Below are 19,248 nucleotides of genomic sequence, written 5' to 3' on the forward strand. Positions count from 1 at the left end.
ACTTGAACTCAAATATTTTCGCAAAGCACGTAGCCTTCTGATGACCAAATGGACTGATCTTCTTCTTCCTTGTTTTTTGTTTTTTTATTTTTTTAATAGAATGATAATAAATAACTGCATGCATGCATGGATACAGTCGGCCATTAGCTGATGTTGTTTACAAAATAAATAATATGCATGTCCAATGCCATCAGCTGGATTTGGCCTGCATGTATTTCAGGTTTGGGTCACATAACAGTACAAAGTGATTATGTTAAGAATGTCTATTTATGTTCTTAATTAATGAGTCACTTCAGAATAATAAAAACAGAAAACGACATATCAAAACTGAGACGTCTTCTTGTGGAGCTCGCCATTCTACCAAGTTAGGGAAATAAAATATGGGTTTCAAGCCTGCCGTTTCATCTGTTTATAGTTGAGATCATCCCTTTGGTTAAATCGCACTCAACATTTCGTTTTGTACCTAACTGAATTACATAGGTCGGTTCTTTTTTTTTTTTTTTTTTTTTTTTTTACCACTTCACTTCCAATGAATATATCTTCAACGAAAAAAAAAAAAAAAAAAGAAGAAAAAAAAGATAAACAATAATTTAAGAAGAGTTGGATTGAAATTCTTTGTGATGCATTTAGTTCAGGTGATTTATTTAAAACGAACAGCTCAAAATCAAATATATCATTCAAAACAGTAGTTGGAGGCAGTTCGATCACTGTTCACCGTATTGCATGGGATTTCGATCCAGTAAAATCAATATTGTATAATGATTTCTGGAGATCTTTTCAATTTGTTTTGTATGCAACCTACGTTACTAATTAATCAAAGATAATGGTGGCGTTTGTAATGGTTTTTAGAAGTTTTTTTTTTTAAAAAAAAATTTTATTTGAATTTTTTTTTTTTTTTTTTTGACATGTGTGCATAAGAGGGGAATGCAGATTCAAGCTAATGATATTTACTTTATGATACGTGGTTCCCAGTCAATTGATCTACTCCTTACATAAAAATAAAAATAAGATAAGAGTATTGTTTTGTGTTTTTTGTTTTATGAAACAAAGTCAATTTTCCTCAATAAACTAAACATTATGAGAAAGTTGAAGGCAAAGATTATAGGTGATTATTCATTTAGAACATGTAAAAAAAAGAAAAAAAAAGAAAAAAGAAAAAGAAATAGGGTCACAGGTCACTTCCATGCTACAACATGCAGTGCATGGGCCGGCGAAGTAGTTACTGGTCCTTTATTTTGGTTTCTTGCTTTCTCGCGACAACATGCGACGTGGTCAGGGCCCAGGGAAGCCCATTTAGAAAACCTCTTTGTGGGGTTTTTACACGAATGAGCTTTTGTACCTCCTGGAAGCAATTCCCCTTAAAGTCGATGATGCTTCACGGGCCCTTATGTCCATCTATTAATGTAGAGTCCACTTCTTAACGTTATAGATTGGGTCTTTTTACTCTCCAATTTCTATTGTCAAGTACGTGGGCCCGTAAATTAGAATGGTAAATCAAGACCGAAGCAACAAATGGTATTGCTACAGCCTACGTGTAACCTACGGTAATCACAAAAACCGCCACAATCTCACCCATTAGATTGGTGACACCCACCGAACCCTTCGATCGCTATAATCTCCGCCGTCCATTCTCATACCACTGTCCGCGAGGGTAGCCGATCATTCCCCACCTCCAAATCTTCGTTCCGTTTAGTCCCCCTTTTAAACTAGTCGCCAATCACCTGAATCGCTCCGACGCATCAGAGCTCATCGGCAACACCTCACGCTATGGTACGCATTCTACATCTCTCGCCTTAGGGTTTCACTTTGGTTCCCACTCATTTTCGTGCTTTATCAATATATTCTCAATTAATTTAGCGAAGAATCATAGGTTTTCGTGTAATTAGTAGATCCGACTTAATAGTGGATGAAATTTGAGAAACATTCTTAAGAATTTTCGAGCTAAGCTTAAATTTTTGATTTATTTATCTTCCCTTACAAATTTTCAGCTGGCAAATATAGTATTAGGGTGTTCTAACGAGGAATCAACATTTGCATGCTCGTTTTACTTGAATAATCAAGTCTAATGCATTAAACGAGTTTTATCTCCATTCAGCCTTGTCGAATTCATCGTCAGTAGTCGTTGAAGTTTGTGATTTTGACATGAAATATTTGTTGCTTTTGGGAAGCTAAGTTTGGTCACGATTCCATTGATTGTTATTTTGGGGAGTGTTATTTCGATGCACCTATTATTGAAGGCAATTCGGGTATAGCAATCTCGCAGGCCCATGTGATTTCTTGGTGTCATTACCATATGGTCTGCACTTTTTGTTGGAGATCATAGTATTAGGTGCTGCTAATGTGCTTCACCTTAGTAAGGAGGTATATGCTCTATCTTAGTATTCTAGTGGGTCTGCTTGGTAGTCTTCCTGTCTGTTTGTTGGAGAGTATATCTGTTAGCAAACATATGTATAGAAGTTATTTTTAAAATTTCTATGTGTGGAAATATTTTCATGCAACTAATAGACATCTAAACAAATGGAGCCTAGGGTTAATGCTAGCTAAAGATGACCCCTCACCCCCAGAAGAAAAAAAGAAAAAGGAATTGGTCACAATAGAGATATGTTTCTATCTTCTTCTCAGATCAGTTTTTTGCTGTTATTTTACGTCTGAGCATTGCTTTCCAATTGTACTCCTGTGTGTATTAAGTCTTTTTGTTAAATGGACTGAAATTGTATATTAGGATTTCAACTGATCTGACTTCTTTCTTTTGACTGTTATATTAATATCACTTTTTGATAGGCACCCATCAAGGGTATTCTTTCTCTGCGAAGGACAGCTTTGGCTTTGCGTCACAGTGATGTGCGGGGCCTATGCTTTAGAACATTCAGCACTCAGAGTGCAACAACTGCTAATACTCCACAGCCTCCACCACCTCCCCCACCTCCGGAGAAGACCCATTTTGGTGGCTTGAAAGATGAAGACCGAATTTTTACCAACTTGTATGGGTTGCATGACCCTTTTCTCAAAGGTGCCATGAAAAGAGGTGACTGGCACAGAACCAAAGACTTAGTACTCAAGGGTGCTGATTGGATTGTTAATGAAATGAAGAAGTCTGGCCTCCGTGGACGTGGTGGTGCCGGTTTTCCATCTGGCCTCAAGTGGTCTTTCATGCCCAAAGTATCTGATGGTCGTCCATCTTATCTTGTTGTCAATGCTGATGAAAGTGAACCTGGGACTTGCAAAGACAGGGAAATTATGCGACATGATCCACACAAACTATTGGAGGGTTGCCTAATTGCTGGGGTAGGGATGAGGGCTAGTGCTGCTTATATCTATATAAGAGGTGAATATGTGAATGAACGGAAAAACCTTGAAAGGGCCTTAAAGGAAGCCTATGAATCTGGATTATTGGGCAAGAATGCATGTGGATCTGGTTATGATTTTGATGTTCATATCCACTATGGGGCTGGTGCTTATATTTGTGGTGAAGAAACAGCACTTTTGGAGAGTCTTGAAGGGAAGCAAGGGAAACCAAGATTGAAGCCTCCTTTCCCGGCTAATGCAGGGCTATATGGCTGCCCTACCACTGTTACAAATGTAGAAACAGTCGCTGTTTCTCCCACCATTTTAAGGCGTGGCCCAGAGTGGTTTGCCAGTTTTGGTAGGAAGAATAATTCAGGGACAAAATTGTATTGCATATCTGGACACGTGAACAGGCCTTGCACTGTTGAAGAGGAGATGAGTATACCATTGAAAGAGTTGCTAGAAAGGCACTGCGGAGGTGTTCGAGGTGGATGGGACAATTTACTTGCTGTAATTCCAGGTGGTTCATCTGTGCCGCTGCTTCCCAAGCACATATGTGATGATGTGCTGATGGATTATGATGCACTTAAGGCTGTTACGTCAGGATTGGGGACTGCAGCTGTGATTGTGATGGATAAATCAACTGATGTTGTGGATGCAATTGCAAGGCTTTCTTACTTTTACAAGCACGAGAGCTGTGGGCAATGCACACCTTGCAGGGAGGGGACAGGATGGCTTTGGATGATCATGGAAAGATTGAAAGTTGGGAATGCAAAGCTGGAAGAAATTGACATGCTTCAGGAGGTGACCAAACAGATTGAAGGGCACACAATCTGTGCATTAGGGGATGCTGCCGCTTGGCCTGTGCAGGGTCTTATTAGGCATTTCAGGCCAGAGCTTGAGAGAAGGATCAGGGAGCGTGCAGATAGGGAGTTGCTGGAGGCCGCTGCTTAAACTTACTACTCAGGTTGCTATTTTTTTCCCTCTTTTTTGTATTTCTTATATATATATATATATCCTTCAGTGATTGGACATGATTACTTTCTCTAATGTTGAAATCTGTTTCATGTTAACTTGTTTCTTGGACTGTCAGAAAAGAAAATGGAAATATTAGAATTTGTAAACCCTAGACAGATGGATGTTCTAGACAACAATTAAAGGTTCAAATTGTATCGCTAGATCAAATACAGTTTGTTTTGCCTTTGTGTAGTAAACATGTAAAGATGACTATAGGGGCTGAAAGACCTCTACTAAGGTTTACTTCTTCTCACTTACCGAAGGACATATATTTTTAGTAGAATGTAGACTTTCATTTTGGAATCTGACTTTATTATTATATTGATTTTTTTTTTCTTGCTTCATGGAGGAATGTAAATGAATGCAGAGCCTTTACTGGTCCAGCGGGGCAGTGCATTCTTTCATGTTGGTAACATAAAAATTTTGTGGTTCTTTTCTCTAGGGGAAATTGTGTGAGAAAAGAAAGGATAATATTTTGATGATAGTTCGGGCGTTGCATAAACACAACTCATCTTTTGAGCCATTCCTGCTGCAACTCTGATGAAAAAAAATCTGTATTAGATACTTAAGATCTAGATGCTGGATGAGCGATGCTGTCAATAAATTTTGGTTACTGATATGTGACATGAATACTGACAATGGTGACCTTAGTAAATATGAAATTCGTTCTTATGCACGCTGTTCCCAGCGGGTTGTAAAGTAGAAGAAATAGACACTAAAAATAGCATTGCATTGCTGTGTAGTTCATTGGGTAGAATGTTTAACATTTTCATCCAAGTAGATTTAGAAATCATCATGGGATCTTTCACTAAAAGGAGGGTGGGATATGTTCTAGTCATTTCTATCATGTGGTTGTTGGTTGAAGTATGGGTGATAATTGTTTAACAAGTCTCCGTATTGTGCTGATTATGAATTTCTTTCTGTTGCCAGGCAAGTTTCTTTACTGGTGGATATCATTGAATAAATATTGAAGAAAGTGCCCCCAGATTTTGGGACGATAACTTATTGAGAGATCTGGTGGTCCTTTTGGTATTCTGTTTTTTTTAAGCTGTATCAAACATTGCTTCATTTACTGTCCCAGAGAAACGTTCTGGATGTGCTGGGAAGGCATTAATTAATGTTGTGTTTCATCAAAACATCTTTATTTCACATTTTAAGGAATTTTGTTAATAATATCTGCATCTTGTCTATTATGTGAAATAGAATGATCATAGATATGAGTTTATCAGTGAAGAATGAATTCTGTATGCTACAGCTTTGAGACGATTCTGACCTGAAATACAAACACACACCAGAAGCACAGTTAGCACAAGGGTGTCACACGATCTCATGCTGAATAGTTAGGTAAACTTATGTTGTTTTGGGTCGGTGTGAGTAATGCTACATACCACCATCCTGTTATCCTTTCAAAGGATGGTAAGTAACATTACTCCTAAATAAATGTTAAACCTCCCGTAATTGTCATTTTGGGTTGGTGTTTTTTCTATTATCTTTTTCTAAATATCAATACTTCTATCTGCATGTCTATTTCAGCAATAAGCACATGGGATCTTTTGACCAACACGTGCAACCTCCACGTCTTCTTGCGATCCAAAGGACAGAAAACTGGAAAAGCACGTAGGGCCAGAGATGCCTCTCACATGACTACATCGGATGTTAATGTATAGTTTTTTGAGGAAGCACAACCATACCGCACTCAGCATGGTTATATTAATTATCACCATTAAGCATCAAGGTCAAAGGCTCAAAGCCAAACACCTCCATTAACTCTTCCATGAAATCTAACCATTTTCATCAGGAAAAAAAAAAAATGATTCAGCAATTCACATCATGCAAATCCCATAGGTATTTGGATGATCATAACCCTTGTTTATACGCAAGGGATTTACCATTGTATTTATTATATGAGCACGTAACAAATGGTATTAGAATCACCTTTGTATATTGCAGTTTTGAATACTTGGAGCTTTTAAAATGTGCTCATTGATCTCAAGCCATAAGCGGTTGATTAAAGAAATGCCGAAAGGTTTTTCGCCATATTTGCTTGGTTGGACTAGCTTATTGTAGAGCATAAAGGGCATACAAGAGGGAAAAAAAAAAAAATTGAATTTCCAATGGAAGAGAACAAAACAATCGTAGTAGAAGACTATAACAATGAAAAGGTTGCCCAATCATCCTCAACCCGAGCATGGAGAGTGAGTGAGTATGAGGATGGAATGTGCAATATCACATGCATAAATAGAGTCCTAGTTAATTTGATAATTAGTTATTCATATTTCTTTTTTACAATAAATTATTTACAAGACAACACAGAAGTTGGTAAGATAAGTAGGTGAGTGAGGTCAAGCCAAGCGGAAAATTATTTGGATTTATCTGGAAATTTGGATTTATTTCGAGGGAGGCCACCTGGCAAATGACTAAAATGGGGTTTTGAAAGCTGAACTGGACTCCATTAAACCAAAAGAGACTTAAAAAAGAAAAAGAAAAAAGAAAAAAAGAAAAGAAAAGAGGATTATCTTTGGGGGGGAACTGGGAAGAAAGGAGCCCAATAAGAGAGATGGGCCTGAAAGCTCAAAATCGTCCTCTCGTAGTTCGTAAGCTTTCGTCCCTCCCTTCTGTTCCTTTCACCCCCGACCTTTTCTTGGCCTTTCAGTTTCCATTATATTCAAAGCACACTTTTCACACACTTGACATCGAAAGAAAACAAAAGCTCACCTCTGACAAGCACTTGACAAACAGGGAATTCCAGCTTCTGTTCATATTCATGTTCATGTTCATTCTCTTCTGCATTCATCAAGTCTAATCAGCGAGACTCATTTCTATTTTCTACCGTACGTACATTTACTCAACAGCGCTCTTCGTTTTCTTGGCTTATTAAGGCTTGTCTTTGATTCTTTTATCTGGATCTGATGCTGTTACACATTATCATAAATCACTGTTTCTCTGAATGCCTTGCTGACCATCTCTTTTTGTTTTTTTTGTTTTTGTTTTTGTTTTAAATCATTGTTTGACCGTTATACCATTTTCATATAATTAGCTTCCTCTGTATGAGTTGGATTTTTTGTATTTTTTTAGTCTCTCTCTCTCTCTCTCTCTCTGTGGCGTGTTATTAATTGGGAAATGATTGTGAACTCTGATTTTGTATAGTTCATTTGTGGGGCTCTTCTTCAGGAATATATGGTGTATTTTACTGTATTTTGTATAGATGAATGAGTGGGGTAGGTGAAGTTATACCCAAGACTGTTAATAATTTGAGATTTGAAGACTTACCCACGTTCTCTTTTCTTTTCATTCTCTTTCTTATGCTCAGAGTATATGTTCTTTCATTTTTGTTTATTCACATTATACGATAATCCATGGACTTTTGCGCCAGTTTTTGATTTGCTTTGCTCTAATCGTAATCTTTCATTGTGTTATGGTTTCATAGCATAGATGCATTGTGACTGATCGTACCCGCTGAGGGCCAAGCCGACATTTTTTCAGTATAATGGTACTTGGGCTAAGATCAAAGAGTCGAAAAAGTGTTTCATTTCAGGTTGATTACCTTATCCATGTACAGGAGGTCAAGCCATGGCCCCAATCACAGTCTTTGAAATCTGCTCAGTCTGTGGTGGTTCAGTGGGAAAATGGTGATAGGAATTCTGGGTCCTTTACTTGTGGTGTTGGGGATGGAAGGATTGGAATGGGCGAGTCTTTCAGGCTTCCGGTTACTTTATATAGGGAAGCATCCAAAAAGGCCACAACCCGTGAGAGTTTTCTGAAGAACAGCTTAGAGTTTTACCTGTACGAGCCTCGGAAAGACAGGGCAGTGAAAGCTCAACTCTTGGGGTCGGCTGTGGTAAATCTTGCAGATTATGGAGTCATCAAGGAAACCATAACCATAAGTGCTCAAGTGAACTGCAAACGGAGTTTTAAGAGCTCGGTGCAACCAGTTCTTTATGTTAACATTCAACCTCTTGATAGAGATAGTTCCGGCTCATCACCAAAGGGCAGCTTGTCAAAGGAAGTTTCACTGGACAAAAGCGAATCGTTTTCAGGATTGGCAAGTGAAGGGAATGATGAGGAAGCTGAGATTGCATCGTTTACTGATGATGACGACTACAATGATGAAGATTTGTCGTCACATTCATTGCAAACAATTGCATCTTCTGCTTTTGAGACTACAGGGTGTTCACCACCTCAAAGAGAGCAGGTGCTCAATATCATTGCTTTCTTATCATTCTCACTAAATGTATCAAAAATTTTATCCCCTTTTTGTATGAATTGCTTTCTCTGTTGCATTGAGCATATTTCTTGGTGTCATCCATAAAATATATTAGCTTTTTTTGGCTGCTTGAAATTGAAGTGCAATAGGAATTTCAGTTCTACATGATTTGAAATTCCTGCTGTTGCTGTATAACTATTGGGTTTAATTTTTCTGTAAATTTAAATCAATTCCAAATTAACTGAACTGTCAAAGTGAATTGGGTGAGGGAATTAAATCCAATGCCCCCATTTCCATGCAATAAAACATCACAAGTTTTCGTATGCCTACATGATTATGTTTTTCTTGACTAGTTTTGGCTCAGTTGGATGCAGTGTTCAAACTTAAATGGGTTCCTGTTCTGACTTGATGAATTTCTTCTAGTTGTACTGTCTTTAAGTTACTTATAAGATGACTGATGCATCTTTTGTTAGCATGTGATGCTCTCATGCCACTTTAGCCATAGACCTGGAAAATATGTATGGATTTAGTTTTCACCCAGTTGCAAAAGTTTCACAAGAGAGGTGTAAATGTTTTGTTGCATTCATCCAAATTCATTTTTACATTGGTGTAATACTTCTAAACTTAGGAAATGGTGGAGTCAATGGACTGCAGCTCTAGATCTGTCTGTGTGGTATGCTGATAATGGAACCAATCTGATTGTTTGTCTATATTTTGTCCTAGCAGATTTAGTTGTGTAGTTTTAGGTACTTGAACAGCCATTTGTCATTAAATTGCAGAACAAATCAACATCAGTAAATGATAACACAGAAAGTGCTAATGTTGGCATTTTGGAAAACAAAGAGAAAAAGGAGCTGCAACAAAATGGACAGGAAGAACAGACCTTAGAGGTGACAAAACATCATGTAGAAGAAGACAAACTAGTTGGCAACTTATCTGAGGATGCTGCCTGTAAGCAAGTCAAATTAAGGAATGATACTCTTTCATTCAGCAGGAATTCACTTGGACTTCAGGAAAGTGTTTCTAAAACTAATAAACTAAAGCATGTGAAGTCTGTTCAGTTCCCTTTCAACTCTGCCAATAGCAGTGAGATGTTAAGCACCAGTCAGCTCATGGGACAGGGAAACAATATTAATGTTCCAGAAGCAGGTAGTGCCCTGAGTCATTCAACTACTGAAAGTAAAGCAACAATAAATGGCTTATACGATGGGAAAGTCGAATTAGAATCTAAAATTGAAATGCTTGAGGAAAAGTTGCAGAAAGCTGCTGCTGTCGAGGTTGCCCTTTATTCAGTTGTTACTGAAAGTAAAGCAACAATAAATGGCTTTTCTGATGGCAAAGTCGAATTAGAATCTAAAATTGAAATGCTTGAGGAAGAGTTGCGGGAAGCTGCTGCTGTCGAGGCTGCCCTTTATTCAGTGGTTGCTGAACATGGGAGTTCTGCCAACAAGGTCCATGCTCCGGCTCGGCGTCTTTCTAGGTTCTATCTTCATGCTTGTAAAGCGAGGTCCCCGGCTAATAGGGCAAGTGCTGCTAGAACTGCTGTTTCAGGATTAGTTTTGGTTGCTAAAGCATGTGGAAATGATGTTCCGAGGTATGTACAAACTCACTTTTTCAGAATTTTTAAAGCATTTGCAAATGATGGTGCATTACGAGGTTGGCAGATTTTAAACGCTGATATTTCTATCACAGAGAAGATCGATCTTGTTTTGCAAATTGTCAAGGTATCTTGTGTTCGTCTTTTTCTTATGATTGGGGTTTCTCGTGTATTCTCTCCGTGTACCAGGGTTGTGCCCATCTGCCCATTTAATGAAATTGATTTACTTATCATAAAAAAAAAAAAAAAAAAAAAAAAAAAAAAAAAGGAAGCCCAGGTAGCTGAAGCTAAAGACAATTAACTGTCTTTTTAGTGATGCATATCACTCATGCCAGGCTTTCTAATTCAACATAGAAACCTTCAGGGAAATCTTCATCTTCCAGGAAAAATCCTACTTTTGTTTGGATTTGTAGTTAAATTTTTTGCCTTTGTTAAACAGGTTGACTTTCTGGTTGTCAAACTCAATTTTGTTGAGGGCAATCATCAGCCAAGCTGTTGAGAAATTGCAACTATCTGCTGGACCAAACATTGATAGTAGTGGTGGTGGGAATGGGTTGGGTGAGATTTCTTCCCTGAAGTGGCACGAGTCATCTCTTCATGGGGAACAGAAAAATAATACAGTGCAATATTTTGATGACTGGGAGGACCCACAAACATATATAGTTGCATTGGAAAATATTGAGGCTTGGATTTTCAACCGAATCATTGAGTCTGTGTGGTGGCAGGTCAAATTCTCTCTCTTTCTTTCTGCTGTTGCTTCTGCTAAGTTCTCTCACATAGAAATTTTTGATAACATTTCATTTGCTGTTTTGGTGTATCCAGACTCTGACTCCACATATGCAGCCTGCTGCTGCTAAGAGCTCAGGCTCAAGGAAAACCCATGGAAGGAGATATGGTTTAGGTGATCAGGAGCAAGGGAACTTCTCCATAGATCTTTGGAAAAAAGCTTTCAAGGATGCTTGTGAAAGGCTTTGTCCTCTTCGAGCTGGAGGGCATGAGTGTGGCTGCTTGCCTTTGCTGGCAAAATTGGTATGTTAATGTATTGAAAATTCCTCAAATATGTCTTACAAAAATGAGATTCTTAAATGGTACACTTTTAGTTTGTGAATCGAAATGGAAAAGCCAAGTTGTGAATGTGTATGATCATGTGATAGTTAAACTGTGGGGACGTACATTTCCTTAGAAACCTGAAGTTGATGAATCCATTCTGGTGGATGATTTATTCTTGACTAGATACATGAACATTAAAATTAATCAATTGGAGGGTATGTTCATGGTAATCTCTATCACTGCATCTTTGTTTGTATTATAGCATTGCTTATTACTATGGATGCTCTATTCTAAAGTGGTGCAAATGCAATTTGTGGTCTGAATGTTACCGACACTATAGTCTAATGGCATTAATTTTGTCCTAAACATCTCATCAATCGAGTTCTTTTGCACTTCCTGGCCATCCAAAATAACAATTTGGCTATAGTTTGCTCCACCAGGCTGGGATGTTGCATAATGAAGTTTAATGATAAAAGGAATGTAAGTTACATGCATGTGCAGGATATTTGGAACCAATGCCTGCTCTAGCCACATAATCAACTTATATATGTTTTTTTTTCCTGATAACATACACATTCTAATGTATTGGACCAGTTACTATCCCATTATTACTTGAGCATGTGTAGATCATGTGCCTTAACATTGGGCTGCTGGGCCTAGTGGCATGGGGTAAGTGCTGAAAAACAAAAGAGATTGGGAATTCAAAACTCCTTGAGCACTAATTACAACAGCCACATCGTCCCTCATCCATTTAGTATTCTCAGGGCTAGGGTTCTTATAATACCCCCCTATCAAACCAAAAAAAAAGAAGGAAATTTATTAACTTCTTCGGAACATGTTTTTGTCTTCTGTGAATTTTGGGATAATTTTAACTATTTTGGAAATGCAATCTTACAGAAAATATGTGCTATTCTATTGTGTTTCTAGGTAATGGAGCAGTTGGTATGCAGACTAGATGTGGCAATGTTCAATGCTATTCTTCGTGAATCAGCTGAAGAGATGCCGACAGATCCTGTTTCTGATCCCATTAGTGATTCTAAGGTTCTTCCCATTCCTGCTGGGAAATCAAGCTTTGGGTCTGGTGTGCAGCTAAAAAATGCTGTGAGTAATTTTTTCAGTGGGATACTTTGATATCATCATTTTGCAGCCATTTTCTCTCCTTTCTCATTCTTATTTCCGAGAAGTTAACTGTTTTTATCTGCTTCAGTCCTTTTGGATGATTTTATGGGCCCTGAGAAAAATAGAAAAATGTTTTGATTATTATAACATTTGGGTGCTTTATACCCTTTTCGTGAACCTGTTACCATGTTATGCAAGATGAATCCACTTTGATAATACTTTTGCCGCCTTATCATTGATGGTAATGCAAAAATTGACTTAATATTGGTCTTCCAAAAGAATGTGAGCAAAAGATGGCCTCAAGTTCTATTATTATGAAGGAATCAGTGATTCTGCGTACTCTTGATTAAAGTTTATTGCTCTCTTTTATTTGTGCTTTCAGATAGGGAACTGGTCAAGATGGCTTACAGATTTATTTGGCATTGATGATAGCGATGCTTGTGAAGATGAGAATAAACTTGATGGTGACAAGAAACTGGAATGTGAGACATCCTTCAAGGCTTTCCATCTCCTTAATGCATTGAGTGATCTCATGATGCTTCCTTTTGAAATGCTTGGGGATAGGTCCACAAGAAAAGAGGTCAAATCCTGTAACTTTAACGCTTTCAGTTGATTTTCATTCTCCCTGTTCTTTTGCTTCACTTTTCTTTGGGATCAATTACCCTATTCACTGTTTAATTTTAATATATTTTAGGTATGCCCCAAATTTGGTGCATCATTGATCAAGAGGGTTCTTAACAATTTTGTCCCCGATGAGTTTTGCCCAGATCCAATTCCAGGGGCTATTTTTGAGGCCCTGGATTCTGAGGTTAGTACATCCTCTAGAACCTCTTATTCACTGCAAATTTTTGCCTCCCTTCTTAGTTTTTCTCCTTCATTCCTGCTAAGATTACATAGGTTTCATTTTTATGTGATTGGTTACTACAGAATCTAACTAACAACATTTTGCATAGAACTCACTATATTAGCCTTGATTCCCTTCTGCTTGGTTTTATATTGATTTAGGACCTTCTTGAGGTTGAGGAAGATACTATCACAAGCTTTCCATGCACTGCTGCTCCAACAGTTTATCAACCACCTCCAGCAGCTTCACTAACAGGCATCATAGGAGAGGTTGGAAGTCAATCTATGATGAGCGGGTCGTCAGTGCTTCGAAAAGCATACACCAGTGACGATGAGCTTGATGAGTTGGATTCACCTATAACTTCCATTGTCATAGACAACTTCCGGGTTTCTCCTACTTCAGCGAGACCCAACTTGATGCTGAAGAAAGGCAGTGGCCGAAAGGTTGTCAGGTATCAACTTTTGCGGGAAGTATGGAGAGATGGTTAATAGTCTTGTTTCTTTCATATAATACTTCTCTCACCAATGTATGTATGTATGAATGTATGTATATGTATATGTATATTGAGATCTAGTTTATCTTGATCCCTTGAGAATTACAGAGTACCATAACTCTGTTTCACCAGCATTCACAAATCATGCATGAGGCTGGAGAAGCTGGCTCCCTGTTCTATCTGAGCCCAATCACAATACAAATTTAGGCAAAGCATGACGAAGATTCCCCCAATTGGTTGCCAGAAATGTTTGATGATTCCTTACAGTCTTGGTTGCCCAGAGTAGGTAGGCTCTGCGCGGGGTTGCTCAAATCACGTGCTATACAAACAAACTCAATTGTAGGGATTCCAATTCCTCACAATATTGTTATTAGTCTACTTTGTGAATTACACAATGAACAACTATATTCATAAATATATCAGGCTATAGAAGAGGGATAGTTATCCCTTTGGATTTGTTTGTATGGAGTATTTGCGAATTGAGAGGTAAGAGAAGCTGGTCGTCCCTGGATATTGGTTCCCTGCTAGGATGGTACATATGAGATTCATATATCGTGCAATGAGGCGTCCATAATAACTCCAATTCTATCCGAGCCCAAAATCTTAACCCCAATCCACTACATCACATGCCCACAAGTTTCTGTAGAGGATTAGCCACTCGACTAAGGAGATTGGTCTGCGTTCTGACCACTAGTTTACCTAACGTTTTTCGATCTGTTGTTTTCATAGTTGATTAGGTTAAATTTCATTGTCAGGCTACGTGGTAACTTTAGCCAACAAGTAGTGAATTCTATTAAATGTCATACGCGTGAGTCAAAATTGTTTTAGCTGTTAGAGTCTACCTTCACCTAACATTCAACATAATGTTTATAATAAGACAGGAGAGGAGATGGGCGAAATATTATGAAATATACATAATTGCTTGATCTACGCAGCCGTTAGAGACAAGGGTAAGATGAGAGGGAGTTTTGTGATGTTCTCTTACCCGAAGTGGGGAATTCTTGCGCGCAAACAATTCCCTTGGCCGTGATGAAAACTTAACCGTGTGGGTTTCCATCACTAGCTTTATCCTCGAGAGCTTAATTTGATGACTGCCAGGGCCCATAAACATACATTGCATCTGCTGTTGATGATTTGTTCTTGCTGCATAGTGATCATTCTTTAAGCTGCTACACAGCCGAGGTAGGCTTTCATAACATCTATTATTGAACTTCTTTTATCTATCTGGTTATGATCTGTTTTAGTCTAAGCTATTGAATATATTTTCCAATAGAAAACATTTTTAAGTTGAAACAAATGGAGCCTTAGTAATTTTTAGTAATTTATACTTTCCAGTGCCTTGGAATTTAGTTGAACTGGTGTACAAAGATCACCAGTTTTCACTTACTAGGGATATATGGGTTTTCCTTTCTCTTTTCTTTTCTTTTCTTTTTTTTTTTTTTTTTTTTTTCATACTCTTTCCTTTGAGAAGTTGGGATGCAATAACCCGATTACTAAACAATAGCATGAGTTGTGTCCACATATATTTCTTTGTATTCTTCTCTCCTGTAAACTCTTTGTTAAATCATTATTTATTTCAATCACAGACTGGTGGGTTTGGAAAGTTGCTTGATGGGATGGCAGAGACAAATGAAATTGCAGATATTTCAATTGAAATGTCAAACTTAGATAAAAGTTTAGCATCTTCCATCACTAAAAAGTTGTTGTATGATTCACCATCCTTACAAGAGAGTAGCATTTTCAGAGTTCCTCATAAACTTCGCCGGCGTAATGAGAATGTTTATGATCCTAACATAGTCTCCATTGGCCCTTATCACCGTGGCACTAAAAGATTAGTGCCCATGAATGAGATAAAAATGTGGTACCTAGGATCCCTCTTTAAACGGTTTCCGCTGACTCCAGAGAAAACTTTGGAGCACATTGTTGAAAGCATTAGAACGTTGCAGAAGCGTGCACGTGATCATTATGCAGATCCATTTAGTCTAAATGACGAAAAATTCATAGAAATGCTGGTAGTTGATGGTTGCTTTCTAATCGAGCTTTTTCGAAAAGAGGCATTCATTGTAGAACCACACTGTGATGACCCTATATTTAACACGTCCTGGATGTATGAAAATTTGTATCATGACTTGATTTTGTTGGAAAACCAAATTCCTTGGTTTATTCTCCAGCGCCTGTTTGAGCTAACCGTAGCGGTCATCGAACAAGAGCCCCATTTTCTAGTTAAGCTTGTTCTCAAATTCTTTGAAAGTATGATGTTGATGACAGTGCCGGCTGAATACAGAGCAAATGGCCGTGAAGTTAAGCATATACTTGACTTACTGCACAGCTGCTTACTTTCCACGTCCGGTCAGGGAAGACCTAAAAACATAAATTTGGAACTCTTTCCTCCGGTGACAGATCTCTTACAGGCTGGAGTCATATTCAAGAAGGGAAATCCTGATGATGTTTTGAACATCAAGTTCAACAAAGGGGTGTTTGAAATCCCTCCCATAAAAGTCCGAGGAAACTCAGAATCTTTGTTCCGAAATCTTATAGCGTATGAGCAATGTGACCGCCATTGCGGGAATCAGTTCACGTCTTATGCAGTACTCCTGGATTGCCTCATCAATTCCAGCAAGGATGCTGACCTGCTTTGTGATGAAAAGATTGTTGTGCATGCTATGAGTACAGAAGACGTATCCAATCTCTTCAACGGGTTGTACAACGACACTCTCATCTCCGAATTCTACTATGGTCAGATAGCTCGTGATGTTAACAGGTATTATAGATCACGATGGCCTAGATGGAGAGCAACCTTGATGCGTGACTATTTCAGTAATCCATGGTCCATCTCTTCCTTCATAGCCGCAATTTTTATACTTGTTCTCACCTTCCTACAGACTTTATTTTCCATTTTCTCTTTCTAATATGTTACTCATTTCTATACGAGTAATGCTATATATTCAACTTTCATCCTAATTTAATCTTACTGGGTTGACATGGAATGAAAGTCGAGTATTTAATATTACTTTTCACGTACACATCTTAGTTATTTTGTTGTGATTTTATTCAGTTGGGTTGTAATCCTTATATTAGTGTCTATGTAGGGGTCAAGTAGCAGTGTGGTCATGGGAGTCTGGTTTATCACGTATCTAATCTTGTTGTCATGTAGGAATACGAGTCTCAGTAGTTGTTGAACTCTTACTTTACAACGTGTATAAGATGAGTGCAGAAGGAATAAAGAAATCATTGTTGATTAATATTTTTCCAAAGCACACAGCTTAGCCGGACTCCCTCGAACTTATCCGATGAAAATGCAGGTGATCGAGAACCAAGAATTCTTGTTGGTTCTTATCGTGATCTGGTGGTGCTATTTTATCACGTGTATTATGTATACTCTGAGTAATGTTTCATTTACAACCTCTCCCTGACATGGCAGAAAAAAGTTAGATTGCACCCTCCCCCGGCCTTCCCCGTCCTTGTTTGCGCTTGCCACTTTCAACCACCACAAGGGGTTGTCAGATCTCTCAATCTGGTGGCAATTTTTTTTTTTTAAGCTGACATTCGTAATGCTACATTGTAAAACAATTGTAAGTCTTAACATTTTTCTTAAAGTAAAGCTAGGAATCACATTTTTATCTTATAACAATTATCTTATAATGTGACGTGACAGTAACAATCAACCCTTGCATTATTCCTAGTTAAAAATCAAAGGTTTGTTGAGATTATCACAATAACATTATGTATTAGTTGTAAAATAAAAATACGGTTTATAACATTTTTCTTGTTCTTAATACTTCTGAACTACATTTTTCTTATACTTCTAAAGGATCAGCATATCTTGACAATCATGGTATTTAGGCCATTCTTTGACTTGTAGACCCTCCAAGTCTATAAAATTACAAGTTTTTTACCAAATTAAAGGAAACTGGAACGTATTAGTGGCCGTGACAAATTCATAATCATCACCAGGAAATGGCAAATCACATATATATATATATATATATATATATATATATATATATATATATGCGCCGAATTACTGTCAAAAGTGCCTTAATATGGCGTGAATCTTTTTTTTTTTTTAAAGGATAAACCGGTTTTTTTAAGAGTGAACCGGTTTCTAATAGTGCACCAGTCATTAAAGTAGCTTAATTAAAGACATTTAATTATATTTCAATAATTTTTCCTTATATGTAATTTCATTAAATTCAAACATTTAATGCACAATATTAAGTATTATTAATGTCCAAATCAAATAAGGAAATTATGTATTAATACTTTTAGTCACTTTAATATTTTTAATTCAAATTTAGAAAAGGTTAGAGAAGACGAATATTTTTTCTACATATACTTTGTGCATGTAATAATAGATAAATTATAAAATAAGAATTTTTTTTTTCTAAACAATAAGCCTTGAAAAATAATTTGATTAATAATATATTATTTACAAAATAATAAGGCCTACAAAATAAAGATCTCCCAATTATTTTGGATTTTTCTCTCTCTCTCTGTCTTCCCACGTCTCTCTCTCCTTCAAATATAACAACCTAAAAAAATCAACCTGAAGTAATTCTAATTCTTATCTTCCATGTGTATGTTTTTTATTTGAGAAAAACTACAACTTTAAGAATTAACTTTTTTTTCTCCACTCTTCAACAATAATAACCTAAAAATTCAATCCCGAAGTAATTCTTATTTTTAACCTTTCAAAAACGTAATTTTTTAAAAAATCAATTTTTAAAATCGTACTTATTAAAACTACAATTTCAAAAGAACCTTAATTAGAATAACACAACCCTCTCCAAATAATTGTAATTGAGTATTAACTATATTTGTAGGTTGTTTATTTTTTATTTTTTAGTTTTTTCTTTGATGAAAATTGCAACTTCTAAATTAAGATAATAAATTGTTTGAATTTTTAGTGGGCTGATGGAAGATTATAGTGTGTTTATTTGAATTTTGTGCAAAAAAAAAAAAAAAGAATAGAAACTCTTTCAAAACACTAAAGAGATAATTAAACATTAAACCTGAGAGGATTTATCTTATCGTGTTAAATGATAAGTGCAATATTTTGTTTTATTAGGTACTTATAAAATAAAAAGATTTTGTTTATTTTTACACTGTATTTGATTCAATGATTCCGTCTAGGGTTTCTATTTAATTGAAAATTTGTTAATTGGATTTATCTTTGTGTATCTATGTATAAATTTTTCACGACAGTAGATTGATAATTTTTATGTTTGTTTCTCTAAAAAGTTTATTTGTATTAAAATATAATAGGTATCACACCAATAAGGTTTTATGTTTTAATTTATTTGAATATTTTATTGGATTTTTTTTTTCGTTTTTGTGATTTACTCAGATTTTCTAGCATTTTTTGAAAGTGTTGAAGAGATTTATTTGATTGCATTAAATATTGAGTGAAATATGTGTTTTATTTTGTATTAAAAATGAGAGAGAAGATTTTGTTTATTTTACTCAGTATTTTTCTGAAATGATTAGAACTTTATAGGTTTTATTTGTATTGAAATATAATAAGCATCACATCAACAATATCAGAGTTTCCTACTAATTTTCTATTAATTTTTTGATAATAAGAATTCAAGTTTTCTTCTTGCTATATATATATATATATATATATTTTTCATTAAGTA

At 36.6% G+C, this 19,248-nt stretch overlaps 3 protein-coding genes across 3 annotated transcripts; all 3 read left to right on the forward strand.

The window, feature by feature from the left end:
• The first annotated feature begins 1,646 nt into the window (after positions 1–1,646).
• On the forward strand, positions 1,647–5,477 carry CI51 (51 kDa subunit of complex I). Its single transcript, XM_059592946.2, has 3 exons — positions 1,647–1,770; positions 2,782–4,252; positions 5,233–5,477. The coding sequence occupies exons 1-2, from the start codon at positions 1,768–1,770 to the stop codon at positions 4,237–4,239; spliced, it is 1,461 nt and encodes a 486-aa protein (XP_059448929.2). The 5' UTR covers positions 1,647–1,767; the 3' UTR covers positions 4,240–4,252; positions 5,233–5,477.
• A 1,404-nt stretch (positions 5,478–6,881) lies between these two features.
• LOC132177454 (uncharacterized) lies at positions 6,882–13,700 on the forward strand. Its single transcript, XM_059589788.2, has 9 exons — positions 6,882–7,133; positions 7,730–8,494; positions 9,286–10,100; positions 10,543–10,828; positions 10,926–11,132; positions 12,081–12,254; positions 12,655–12,852; positions 12,967–13,080; positions 13,278–13,700. The coding sequence occupies exons 2-9, from the start codon at positions 7,790–7,792 to the stop codon at positions 13,602–13,604; spliced, it is 2,826 nt and encodes a 941-aa protein (XP_059445771.2). The 5' UTR covers positions 6,882–7,133; positions 7,730–7,789; the 3' UTR covers positions 13,605–13,700.
• An 811-nt stretch (positions 13,701–14,511) lies between these two features.
• Positions 14,512–16,683, forward strand: LOC132177455 (UPF0481 protein At3g47200). The gene is made up of 2 exons (XM_059589789.2): positions 14,512–14,791; positions 15,196–16,683. Exon 2 carries the CDS (start codon positions 15,226–15,228, stop codon positions 16,516–16,518), a length of 1,293 nt encoding a protein of 430 aa, XP_059445772.2. The 5' UTR covers positions 14,512–14,791; positions 15,196–15,225; the 3' UTR covers positions 16,519–16,683.
• Positions 16,684–19,248: the final 2,565 nt, after the last annotated feature.

Source organism: Corylus avellana, chromosome 4, assembly GCF_965113065.1.
Source record: "Corylus avellana chromosome 4, dhCorAvel1.hap1.2, whole genome shotgun sequence".
Lineage (NCBI taxonomy): Eukaryota > Viridiplantae > Streptophyta > Magnoliopsida > Fagales > Betulaceae > Corylus > Corylus avellana.

Excerpts from the sequence above, each read along its gene's own strand:
- LOC132177454 (XM_059589788.2), top strand. The coding sequence starts at position 7,790 with ATGGTACTTGGGCTAAGATCAAAGAGTCGAAAAAGTGTTTCATTTCAG. Across the intron at positions 10,829-10,925 it reads TTGAGTCTGTGTGGTGGCAG|ACTCTGACTCCACATATGCA; the intron begins GTCAAATTCTCT and ends TGGTGTATCCAG. Across the intron at positions 11,133-12,080 it reads TGCCTTTGCTGGCAAAATTG|GTAATGGAGCAGTTGGTATG; the intron begins GTATGTTAATGT and ends TTGTGTTTCTAG.
- LOC132177455 (XM_059589789.2), top strand. The coding sequence starts at position 15,226 with ATGGCAGAGACAAATGAAATTGCAGATATTTCAATTGAAATGTCAAAC.